The 12,770-nt window shown below is 30.2% G+C and overlaps 2 protein-coding genes across 6 annotated transcripts; one reads left to right on the top strand and one right to left on the bottom strand.

The window, feature by feature from the left end:
• Window positions 1–172: 172 nt before the first annotated feature.
• Window positions 173–4,242, top strand: LOC114196007 (cyprosin-like). Of its 5 annotated transcripts, none has more exons than XM_028086479.2 (14): window positions 173–420; window positions 998–1,352; window positions 1,454–1,514; window positions 1,654–1,748; window positions 1,832–1,944; window positions 2,021–2,189; window positions 2,269–2,308; window positions 2,662–2,726; window positions 2,801–2,914; window positions 3,004–3,068; window positions 3,160–3,316; window positions 3,421–3,540; window positions 3,775–3,863; window positions 3,983–4,242. In XM_028086479.2, the coding sequence occupies exons 2-14, from the start codon at window positions 1,011–1,013 to the stop codon at window positions 4,065–4,067; spliced, it is 1,515 nt and encodes a 504-aa protein (XP_027942280.1). In that variant the 5' UTR covers window positions 173–420; window positions 998–1,010; the 3' UTR covers window positions 4,068–4,242. The 5 variants fall into 5 exon arrangements, with proteins under 5 accessions (XP_027942280.1, XP_027942282.1, XP_027942283.1 ...); XM_028086481.2 differs by having other exon boundaries at window positions 182–420; window positions 995–1,352; XM_028086482.2 differs by having other exon boundaries at window positions 182–496.
• Window positions 4,243–6,142: 1,900 nt separating this feature from the next.
• On the bottom strand, window positions 6,143–11,335 carry LOC114162217 (WRKY transcription factor 6-like). The gene is made up of 6 exons (XM_028046032.2): window positions 11,098–11,335; window positions 10,771–10,827; window positions 10,494–10,664; window positions 9,613–9,849; window positions 7,421–7,534; window positions 6,143–7,011 (listed from the first exon to the last, which is right to left on the bottom strand). The coding sequence occupies exons 1-6, from the start codon at window positions 11,170–11,172 to the stop codon at window positions 6,379–6,381; spliced, it is 1,287 nt and encodes a 428-aa protein (XP_027901833.1). The 5' UTR covers window positions 11,173–11,335; the 3' UTR covers window positions 6,143–6,378.
• Between the last annotated feature and the right edge of the window lie 1,435 nt (window positions 11,336–12,770).

The following is a 12,770-nucleotide window of genomic DNA, read 5'->3' as shown; positions in this document are numbered from 1 at the left end:
AGAACTAACTTCAATTTTCTTAACTGAATCAAATATCAATTTTATATTTTCTTCCTAAAGGAGAGTAAGCATATAACTATTGAAACTAAATTTGTGATTAAAATATATGGATAGATTAAAACTAAAATTTGAAAAATAAAATTTGTAAGAATTTAAGCATCTTGCCGTGAAAATGTCCACGCGTAACTCGTTCTAGAATAGCATATTGCCGTGAGGCCCTGAACACGACCAACAACGGTTCCGTCGTTATGATTAGTACAAACTCCAGTGTGGTCTGGATTCTGGGAATATACCAAGAAGATTGATCGTTCTACGACGCATGTGTTACATCGTATTCTGAAAACTGCTGCAGTTATTTCCACTCCTATTACCGTGCGGGAAACAACATCATCTTAAGCGAAACTACGCAGTGCTTTCCATGTAAGGTTGAATTGTTCCTTATCAGCACAAAAAACAACTTAAACAGAAAATAAACAAGTAAAGCTTCGATTTTGAGGTAAAGGGGAAGCTGTAAATTGTTCAAACTTCATACCCAGTAGCTCTATTAGGTGTATAAAATTGCAAGACCCGTATGATTGTTTAGTTCTATATACGAAACACATGTTACTCTCCTTTATAGTGTAGGCATATACCTTTTTCATCAGGTGTGAAATTTTCATGTTTATCTTTGATGTTGTCAATCACTATTGATTTTAGATTTCTAGCATATTTCCTTGACTTCAATCTGTGAACCTTGAAATTCTTGTGGTTTGCTTCTGATGCTAATTCAAAGGATATTATCATGATTTTCTTTTTCTTCTTTTGTTTAGAAATGTCTTTGTTTCGTATATGGCTGGCATTTAAATGAACTCGAGGATTTTCAACATTCTGCTGTTCACTTTAGTCAAACTATTGAAATTTATTCAGAACTGAAAAGGGAAAGGATTATCTGATTGTTGTGATTAATATGTTGCTTTTATATTGCTTCTGCTGAAGTTTATTGAACATGTTGAAGCAGATGAGTCGTAAGAATGGGTTTGAAGTGTCTGCTGGTTGTTATGTGTGTTTGGGCTTGGTTAGGATCGTTGACTTTTGCAACTTCTGATGATGGGTTGATGAGGGTTGGTCTAAAAAGGAGGAATTTAGACCTTCAGAGTCTTAAAGATGCAAGAATCAAAGATTTCGTTCGTCCTACTGATTTAGGGGATGATCAAAAAAATTGTTGTGATGAAGACATAATATATCTTAAGAATTATCTTGATGCACAATATTTTGGGGAGATTAGTATTGGTTCACCCCCTCAATACTTCAATGTTGTGTTTGACACTGGCAGCTCAAATCTTTGGGTTCCATCTTCCAAATGCATCTTCTCTGTAAGTTACCCAATGATCTGATTCTGATGCAAGTTCTTACTCATTAGTATTTGTTTTATTTTTGAATGAACATGTTTTAAAAACATACATGGCATGTGCAGATCGCTTGCTATTTTCATTCCAAGTATAGGTCGAAGATATCTAGCACCTATACCGAAATTGGTAACTTTGGATTATCATAGCATATGATTGAAAAGATAAATTGATTGTTTTCTTTTTAGATGCCTTCATTTGTTTATATATGCAGAAACATAAATGTTGTTTCAATGAACATACTCAAAGTTGCATTTTTTATATGCAGGGACACCTTGCAGTATCCCTTATGGCCAAGGATCTATTTATGGATTCTTCAGCCAAGATAATGTACAAATTGGAGATGTCATCATCAAAGATCAAGTCAGTGTATTGATCTCTGTTAGTTTTCATTCAGATTATGCTGTTTTAGTTTTGCTGATGATTTGTAACTTCCTATCCTTAAGGAATTTGCGGAGATTACAAGAGAGGGATCATTGGCACTTTCTGCACTTCCATTTGATGGCATACTTGGACTCGGATTCCTTGATGCTTCAGTTGGAAAAGTCACACCAGTTTGGTACACACAAGAACTTTATTAATTCATTCTTGAGTTTTGTATGCTTCAGATGCAATGATTAGTTTGGTGAATGCAGGTATAATATGATAGAACAAGGGCAAATATGCCACCAAATTTTCTCTCTTTGGCTAAATCAAGATCCAACAGAAGAAATGGGTGGTGAGATAGTCTTTGGTGGTATTGACTACAGGCATTTTAGAGGTGAACACACATATGTTCCCCTTTCTCAAAAGGGTTATTGGCAGGTACAGCATATTTGTAATTTCATCCATGGCTATTATCATCTACCATGTCATTATTGACTTTTGGAGTTTGCACCTGCAGATTGATGTAGGAGATGTTCTCCTTGCAACTAACTCAACAGGTGATCCTACATTGTTATTCCTCATGATGCTTAAATCTGCATTGTTTTTCATTGTTTGTTATAGCTGTGACTGAATACTATGTACGTTTTCTTAGATTAAGGTTGCTAAATGTTGCATTATGCTAAAAGGCAACAAATTGGTGCATTTTCCAGAAATGACATTTAAATTTCCACAGCCATATGAGAAGTAAAAGGTCTTTTGTATAAACTGTGTTTCTTTTTAATTCAAGTGGTCCTTTTGATTCATTTTTCCACCTTAAATTTTTACTGCAGTCATGCATTATTTCCAAATTTGCCATGCTAGGTACTTTTCTTAATTACCTTTGACCTCATATCAGAAAATCATTTGACAGGGTTGTGTGAGGGTGGCTGTGCTGCAATTATAGACTCAGGGACATCTCTAATTGCTGGTCCAACTGTATAATCTTGAACATTATTCTCTTTGTTCACTTCCTCTTTGGGGGATTTTTTCTTACTATTTTCTATTTGCAGAGTGTTGTGACTCAAATTAATCATGCCATTGGAGCAGAAGGGTATGTTAGTTTCGAGTGTAAAAGCATTCTCCATAACTATGGGGATTCAATATGGTCATCCTTGATTGCTGGGGTTTGTTCCTTTGTGATTTTACACTTAATAATCATCTACAGACTACTGTTATTAAAATTTTAATCATACTTTACCTACTATATCTGCAGTTAAATCCAGACCTTGTATGCAGTGACATTGGATTCTGTTCAAACAATGGATTTAACACAATGAAGTACACTTTTTTCATTTTCCCAATCTTGATTACTTAGAGACACTTTCCTTCCTTCCTGTTCTTTTAACATAAGTCTAACTTTAACCTGCAGTGATGTTATTGAAACAGTGGTGCATAATGAAAGTTGGAATGGATCACCAACAAGGGAGAGCCCCTTTTGTTCCTTTTGCAATATGATCGTCCTTTGGATCCAAGTTCAGATTAAGCAAAGCAATGTGAAAGAAAAAGTATTTAAATATGTGGATGAGGTAGTTGTTTACAATCTTACAAAACTCTTAGATATGCTTCAAATCACATAAGTCCCCAATTAATCACTCACAAGCTTTTTCTGTGTCACTTTCCTTCTCTAAAGCTGTGTGAGAAGCTCCCAAATCCACCGGGACATTCATTTATAAACTGCAATAGTATTTCATCCATGCCACACATCACATTCACAATTGGAAACAAATCCTTTCCCATCTCTCCAGAACAGGTTTGTTGTTTAACATGAATTATGTGTTGCTTCTATACATCACTGTCTTTTTGTTTGTAGAAAAGGGCTAATGCATAATGTATGTATCTGATACTTTTCATATTTGCTTCTTCTACTCCTTTCCATTAAAAATATTTGACAAATAACCTACCAAAACTGGTACTTTTTGATGCAATCTTTAGTTTGTTCCCATTTCATAATGTTTCATAAGTTTAATCTCTCCTTTGTCCTCAGTATGTACTTCAATTTGAAGAAGGCTGTTCTACTGTCTGCTATGGTGGTTTTATTGCTATAGATGTGCCTCCTCCGCAGGGTCCTCTCTGGTAATCTATTCTAGTCATGCTAATGTAAATTATTTATGCTACTAAATCACTTCAGCAATTAGCAAGTGCTTGGTTTTCTTTATATTATGTGTGACATGACAGAAGTGGTATGTTTGCAGGGTTCTTGGAAATATATTCTTGGGGGCATATCATACAGTATTTGACTACGGCAATCTCCGTATAGGATTTGCAGAAGCTGCATAGTTACAGCTTGGTGATATTACAATGCCAAATTCTTTTTGAATAATAAAAATGGAGGTCTGCATGATCCACTACGGCAAATAATAATTGCAGTTCTTGAGAATTTGTCTCAAGGTCTCTATTCTGTTGTAAATGGTGATTGGAATATTCTATGAATAAAATTTGTGATATTTGTTCAGGAGCGTTCAAATGAGAGAACAACAAGAGAGAAAGAATATATATATATAAGGCAGCAAAACTTTCCTGAGAGATGTTTAATTAACTTTGCATTTATTTTACAGTATTAAATACATCTTATAAAATGTCAAAACACTATGGCAATAAAAACCTTTACTCATCAGTGAGTGAGAAGGGGATTGTAATAACAATAGGTGTGAAAAAAAGAATCTGGATTCCTTCCCAAGATTAAGTTGTTTTCATCTTGTTTACCGAAACAACTACAACTACTGTACCAGGAACTGAACCTCTACTCTACCACTAATCACTTGTTCTGAGAACATTTTTTGTTTAAGTTATGTATGAATTAATCACTTGAATTGGGATTCTAATTTAGTAAAATAAAGCACTTGCATTGAATATTCAGCTACGCCCTTTTATGAAAGAAAGGAGGCATTGAAACGGAACTTTAACATGGAAATCTTTGACGAAATGCTAAGTCAAAATAAATACAAATTTTCAATCAGAACTTTAATCAAACGTATTATGAGCATAACCTGACCGGCAAATTTGTAAGAGACTATACAACTTTTGAGATAGGGATGTTACACGAACTTTCCATCTGCCACTAGAATCAACTTATCAGGAAAAATATATACGTCGACCTTAAATTTGTGAAAATGTTACTGATCAATGATTCTTCTCTGAATAAATCCTGAAGTGTTTTTCTTATAACATACCTATATGATCGAATCAAGCCCGATAAATATGAAATGAGTAATTTTTTTTTAATAAGAGAAAATTAGTTTGTACACAAGTAAAAAAAATTGAGAGAAATTCTACTACAACTTTTATAAATTAGTTTATAATTTATAAAAAATTATTTAAAATTTGTTTTTATTTTTCAATTTTATAAGTCTTTATGAAGAAATTAATTTATTTGACACTCAATAAATTTTTTACACAGTCTTTACATTTACTATTTTAACATTCAATCTCTAATTGTCTTTATAAATACAAAACTTTATTTTGGTAATGATAAAAATATTAGTAAATTGTCATGAATGGTATTAAAAAAAACATTTTCCTTTCGTTTAAACAAATCCTTCTTTCCTTGGAAAGAGAGATAAAGAATAGAAAATTCACTTCACCGATCACCCCATATAAAATCCAAAAGGAAAATGATAGGAACATATAAAATCCAACCTTGGTTAGAGATTATTCTTTTTGTGATTTTCTTGATATACTTCCTTTAACTAAAATCATATAATTATTATTTACACTTGTCAATTACATTCAACACATCACGTTTATTATTAAATGATTTATTATATGTTTACGAAATGATGTGATTTAATGATAAAATGAAATGCTAGAAAAGGATATAGAGTGAGGTTCAACTCTCCTAACTTAACATTTGAGAAATATAAGATAAATTTAATATGGGTCTGGGAAATAGATTAAGTGGCTTGTGTAATTTAGAAATTAGTAAAAAACATTATTTTTCATTAGCTAATTATTATGTAACAATTGCATACCTTAAATATATGATATAAAAATACCAATTTTTGATTCAACTACTTCTTTTTTTATTTGAATTATATTATGTAACAATTGCATACCTTAAATATATGATACAAAAATATCAATATTTAACTCAACTATTTTTTTGTTTATTTTTTGAATCTTTTACATTTAATCAATTAAACAAATGAAGAGAAATTCTTCCACTTCATTTTTCATATCTATCTATGTTAATAACATATTCCTATCTCTTTTTTCTTCGCTTCGCTTGCCCTCTCTAAATAAAACATAAAATACTTATTATCCATACAATTTATGTATGAAATTACAACCTTTAGGTTTACTATTTCTTAATATATACACATAACACTAGGCGGATATATATTAATTACAAGACCAAAAGCCAAAACTTCAATATGTTCATTAATTTATTTTACAAAGTATAAAGACTAAGGAAAGCCAATGTTGAGATGGCTGTGACCTAGATTTCTCATAAAACTTACCTCTCTTCTCTCTCTCTCTCTCTCTCTCTCTCACAAACACACATATCATGCTCACCTCTTTCTGCTGAAAAAGAAGCCACATTTGGTATTTGTTTTATTATTTTGACAACTATATATTCTTAGATATAACTCTATATCAACTCAGTAGTGTAAGGCTGGTGAGGTGGTATTGCAGGCATCTTAGAACAAGGGTCATAACCACTGCTACTTTTACTGTGTTGGCTGAGGTTATTGCTGTTCTTCTGAGGATCTGCAGTGAGTGAGGAAATGGCTGAAAAAAGTGCTGCCTTCAGAGAAGGGTCTTTGGTTATGGCCTCACTAACAACATCCACCAATGCAAGGTTTTTGTCCAGAAAGGTTGGGACTTTGGAACACAATAAGGGCAACCCTTCATGAGGGTGGCCATGCAGTGGGAGAGGGAACAAAGGGTGTGAAGTGGTGGTGGTGGTGGCCCTTTGGAAGTGGAGATAGTTATTGGTGTTGTTGTTGGGGTGAGTCAGATCCAGTGTTACTGTGGGACATGTTGCACTGTGGGAGAAGGTGGCTACTGCAGTTGGGGAAATAGAAGACAGTGATGAAGAGAAGAGGGGTGAGTTTGGTAGAGTGGTGCTGCCACCTGAACTTGTGAGTGAACCAGAAAGGAACATGTTCAATGCTGCTGATGTTGAGCTTGCGAAAGATCTGGCTGCTACTGGGAGTGGGTGGTTGTGGCTCCCTTCGTAGGTAGTGATCAGAACAGTCTCGTCCTTGAAACATCTCTGCACCTGTTTCAAATGTAATAATGTTAGAAGTGAGGTATATTTATTTGGTGTATGGAACAAGAAATTAGTGAATAGTTTATTAACGATCAGATATCGGTGGAATAGAATGTCCAAAAAAGTTCATTAGGATAGACTCTAACCTGGTTCTGATATCATATTATGAGATAGTTTTAAGTCTAACTCAAAATCATAAAACCGATTTGTAAAGTAAAATTTGCACCTCAGTTATATATTGTGAATTGGCCTTATCTCTAGTCGACATAGACTTTCAACGAATAATGTTCTGAACCGGTCTTTTTTAAATAGATAAACTGGTAAATGTGAGGTAGATTTTCTTAAAATTTTGGTCGGTTTTCCTTGAACATGGATTTTTGTGAAAAATTAAGGTTTTTGAAGATTTAAGGAAAGAAACCTGTTTACGAACTGGACATGCAGTGCCCATGCTACAACGGTAGTAGGCTCTGGGACAAGGATTGCCTTTGGCGGTCTTTTGTCCATACTTTCTCCATTGACACCCATCTCCCATCTGAATGCATAACAACACCATTAATTCTACTCAAATATACATTAAAGTGATTACAATTATCCAACCTAACTCACACTTCATAATGGGTTCAGATAAAATTGAACCATCCTAACTCACTTTTTAAAATGTAACAAATTTTAGAATTTAATTTGAATCACCAATATTAATAGGTAAGATAAGTTAGTTTACTTAACCATAATTTATTTTTCAAACTTGTTAATTATAATGCAATCAAAAATATAATTATTTGACTCATCTAGAATCAAAATATTCACTTGTAATATAATTACTTATAATTAGACAATTCTTTTTAACGTTAAATAAATAAAGCAGGATATTTGAGAAGTTTTAACTCATATACAAAGTTGCAACACAATATTATATATTACTCACGAAGTTAAACTTCTAGATACAGTAGTACTGTTCAAGGTATAGATTACATAAAACATTTAAATGAATAAGAAATAGCTTATTGCTAATTAATCTCTATTTAGAATATATCTCACATAAACTCGTAACTCATATATTGTTGATACCTCATATATCCCTTAATTCAAAATCACATACTTATAATTAGACAAATATGAGGTGATAGATAGCATAAGAAAATCAAAATATCATATATATATATATATATATACAAAAACTTTTTGCATACAAGTAAATCAAATATTTAAATTATTGAAACATTATTGAATAATATTCTAATATTAAAAGAAATTAAAATGTCTACTTATATCATTAAAAAGTGATAAATAATAAATAAAAATAACAAAAAATTGTAAATTTCTTCAATTATGTTGGAACTTGTTTAACCTCACATATTAATTATTTAACTTACATATTAGTGAAATAAATTTAGTTTAATTCACATTACAAACAAAAATTAAATTATTTTCTAACTTAGTTATACTCAAATTTGTAATTAGTCAAAATTAACTTACGAATACATATAAATTTTATTTTATAAACCAATTTTACGAATATAATTTATACTTAAATTAAAAAATTATCAATATAAAATAACAAATTTAGTAAAAAAAGTCTAGTTAATAATTTTTTTTCTCCTTTGATGATTTCCAAGTCAGACATTAATTCTAAGTACAAAAGTGTATTAGGGTTACTTCTTTTTGACAAATGTCTATCTCTACACACCGTCCAATTAATATTTTTTTAACTAAGTTTTCAGAGGCATGATAATTTCACGCGTCTTTTTGTTATACCTAATTTACACCCTTTTGTTTTCTCCCTTCGCACATGTGATATGCTTTTTATAATACAAAAACACACGTTATTTTATTTTTTTCACATTTAAGGAGAGATTTGAAGAGAATGTAGAAATATTTCACTGTCTATGACACAATTTGTAATCACTGCAAGCATGCATATATAAATACACACACATTAAGATTTTTGTTTGTTAAGACAACTACTTATTAATAAAATTTAATTAATATTATAAGTTTGTTGAAGATGAAATTATAATTAACTAAAAAATGACTGCTATCTAATGTAAAATTTAAATTGCAGTCAGAGTAGAGTATTTTTTTTTTTAATTTGCATTTACAGTGAGAAGAATTAAGAAATGTATGTTTTGAGTTGAAAAAAGGAAGTTTAATACAAAAAATCAATCTTATTAAGAAGGGTTTATCTTTTTAATTGAAAAGGGAGGTTTAAACACACTGATATAAAGGAAAATAAGTAATTTTTTCTTTCAATTAATTAAAAAATAATACAATGACCTATTGGTAGATTTACACAGGTGTCAGCCGGCCAGGTATATATGATTATCAGACAAATCTTATTCTATTTTCTTGCTATAATCAGTCAATTATTATGTGTAAAAGTAACATATATTATAACCTAGAAAGAAAAAAAAATGTTTTGCACCCCTTCGATTTCATATCTAGTTTTTATCAAAAAAATATTATATGACTTTAAAAAATTAAGGAGAATCAAAGTTTAAGGATGATGTTGTTCCGTGTGGAATAATTTTTTGTAATATAAAATTTCCAAGTCCTACTACAGAAAAGCCATATAATAACACAATAGTTACGAAATGAGATACAAATTCTTACCAAAGAAAAATCTGATCGTGCTCTTATGGATACTTTAGCTCTTCTGCAAGTAACCTCAGATGCTTGATCTTCTATGCATTTTGCTTCATGCAATGCTATTTTTGTGTTCATTTCACCTTCACCGAATATTTTCTTTTCAACGTTTTCTGTGTAACCCTCTGAAACTGAAGAACAATCACCAATATTCAAAAACTGCCGAGTGTGTAGCACTGGTTTCTCCAAACCTTGTATTTTTCCCTTCAAAATTCATATAACTTCTTTAGTTATCTTCTTATCATAATCATAAAACATAATTATAATACAAAAATCATTAGCACTCATCAACATTTATTATTGATAAAATAAAAGTCAGAAACTACAACTCAATTACAATGTCAAGATTTATAAATTTTATTTCTAATTAATTACATTGCAATTGCATATATGTCATAATTTTGACAACATTTAATGATCTCAACGAAATAGCATATCTCCGAGTCTCCAATTCAAAATCTTAAAATTATTTAATATTTCCTGTGAAAATTCCTAATTTATTACAGTTTTTCCCTCAATCATCTTACTCTTTCTACTTATATATATTTTTCTGTCAAATGTATATACGTCACGAAAGTTACAAGAACAACAAAAAATAATGTTTTTTTCTTTTGTTTTGGTCATATATAGTTGTTGTTTATCTGTTTGTCTTCAATTCCCGGTATATAGCTAGAAGATAGAGACCTTCTGGGCCTGATATTATTGCTGGCACTGAATATACATGCTGAGTTGTTGACCAAGTAAAACTAGCTACATTAATTGCTTAATTTTCAGGAAATTATTCTAAAATTTTGAATCAAAAGTAATTACAAAACGAAGGTCAAACTTATTATTATTATTATTATTACCTGCGACTGATGATTATTGTTTTTATTTGATGAAGAGAGTTGATGTTGCTGCATCTCAAAAAGTATTCGATTCTGAAGAACAGTGCAGTGTTCATTAACCTGAGTTAGCATCGCCTTCAAGATTTCATTCTCTTTCTTAGCTTCTTCAAGTTTGATTCTCAGCATGCCCATCTAAACCACAAACACCACAAAATTAAAATACATGTTAATTAATCATGCATGTTCACTAAGGGACTATCAAAATTTATAGGGTACCCCAGAAATTAATATCACTCACTTGGTTCAAGGGCTGTCCAGAGTTATTCAGGCTCAAGGAGAGAACACTGGATCCCATCTGCATAATTTTTTATTTATTTTTTCATAAGCAGTGATCCAAAATCAGTTAATAGCTCAAAATCATGTTATCGTGTGAAAAACTCTGCTAAAAATTGTATGATGTAAAAAATGGAATTAAGCAACAAGGAGATCTCGAGAGACCAAGGTCAACCTCAAGAATGGTCTCATGGATCATATTTTTCTGCAATATTTTAAGGTTTTGAAAGAATCTGATCAGAACCAGATGAGTTTACTAAACTGATAGAAATTAAAGAGTAAGAAAACTTACAGTGTTGTGATCGGTTCCGTTCCCTGGTCTTTCTTCTTCTTTCAGCAAATTTTTTAACGAAGATTTTTCTTCCATTTTTCTAACCCTTTTATGATGGTTGGTTACTACTACTGAGAGATGGTGATAACAGATTTTTCTTCCATATATATATATATATATAAGTGGTTTTTCCAGAGACTTTAATCTCTTCACCAAACTTTTGAGGCTTAACTATATAGTGGGTGTAGTCTGCAGCGTTTATGGACGAAATTTCTGCACTGTCCTTGCTAAGTCTATTTTTCTAATACCTTGTTTTTTTTTTTCCATCTAAAATATTTAATTAATTCCCTTTGTTAAATTATAAAATATAAAAATGACATCAAGTAAAGGATCGAGAAAGGAAATATACTTTTCTACACAAAATATGAAAATGACCTCATTAAGGGTGGAGAAAAGAGATAGACTTCTTGTTGCTTTCTTTTCAATAAGATATATTAAGGTATATGTATGAAGAAATCTATATAAAAAAGACTAATATTTCTTTAATTTAAAATTTCAAGATAATAAATAAATTTGTGAGTATTTTATTTTATGTAATAATTATCTTTATGTGAAACTTTCCATTAATAATCTTATTTGAGAGAAGAAAAAAATATGAAAAAAAAGATTTTTTTTATTATTTTATCCATAATAGAGGCTCCAAGACATGGTTGAATTGGATATGGAAGACTAAACCCTAGGGTTAAGACAATTATGATAAGGGACTTGCTAACTAATTAAGGAGTCCTTTATTGGACTAAATTAAGGTATATCAATTATCCTAAAGTGATGAACACTCATTTCCAAAGACTTAAAAGTAAAGTAGTTTTAATTATCATACAACCTAATGATTAAATGGTTGATTGAGTGATATACAAACCAATTTTCTAAAATAAGATATTAAAATTGTAAATAAAAAGATATAATTTAAGAGAAACTTCTTATTAAAGTCGACCAAATAAGTTTTTCTTTACATAAGATTAATAAGTATTTTGTATATATTAATATTGATAGCAATTAATAAAAACGATACATTCTTGTCATTTTTTAATAGATACATTTTTGCACAACTTTTTTCTATAATAATATTCTTAATATGATAATTATTTTTGTAATTGTGTTATCTATTTTTTATTACCAAAGAATGTGGACATACAAAATTAACAAGACAATCTACTAAAAAAAATCATATTTCATACTATTTTTGTTTTAAATATTTTTTTAGGAAATACTTATAAATTTTGTTATAAAAAAAATTGTAGGAAATTGTTACCAATTTTTTTGCAAAATATTTTGTTTAAAACACTTTTCACAACAAATTTTTTAGGAAATATCTGTGAATTTTATAATTTTGTAAAAAATAATTACCCACAAAAAAATTACCTGCCAATCAAGATTCTTAGAAAAAATAGCAGAAAAAAGTCTTTTCTTGCAAGTTTTTTTAAAAAGTTTATAAAAAAAATTCTCATCTAATATAAAAAATTTTAGTAATAAAGATCGATACTTCTATTAGTTGTTGTAAAAAAAAATTCAATCATAATCAATATATATATATATATATATATATATATATATATTTTGAAATATTAATGATTGATTTCTTGTTATCTATAACTATATATAAAAAGGATTCCTTCTTTTGTGTCCACATTTCA

Source organism: Vigna unguiculata, chromosome 9, assembly GCF_037176805.1.
Source record: "Vigna unguiculata cultivar grain cowpea cultivar isolate G323 ecotype 2 chromosome 9, ASM3717680v1, whole genome shotgun sequence".
NCBI lineage: Eukaryota > Viridiplantae > Streptophyta > Magnoliopsida > Fabales > Fabaceae > Vigna > Vigna unguiculata.
Note: the sequence above shows the minus strand (reverse complement) of the source record. Positions and strands in the feature narration are given on the sequence as shown.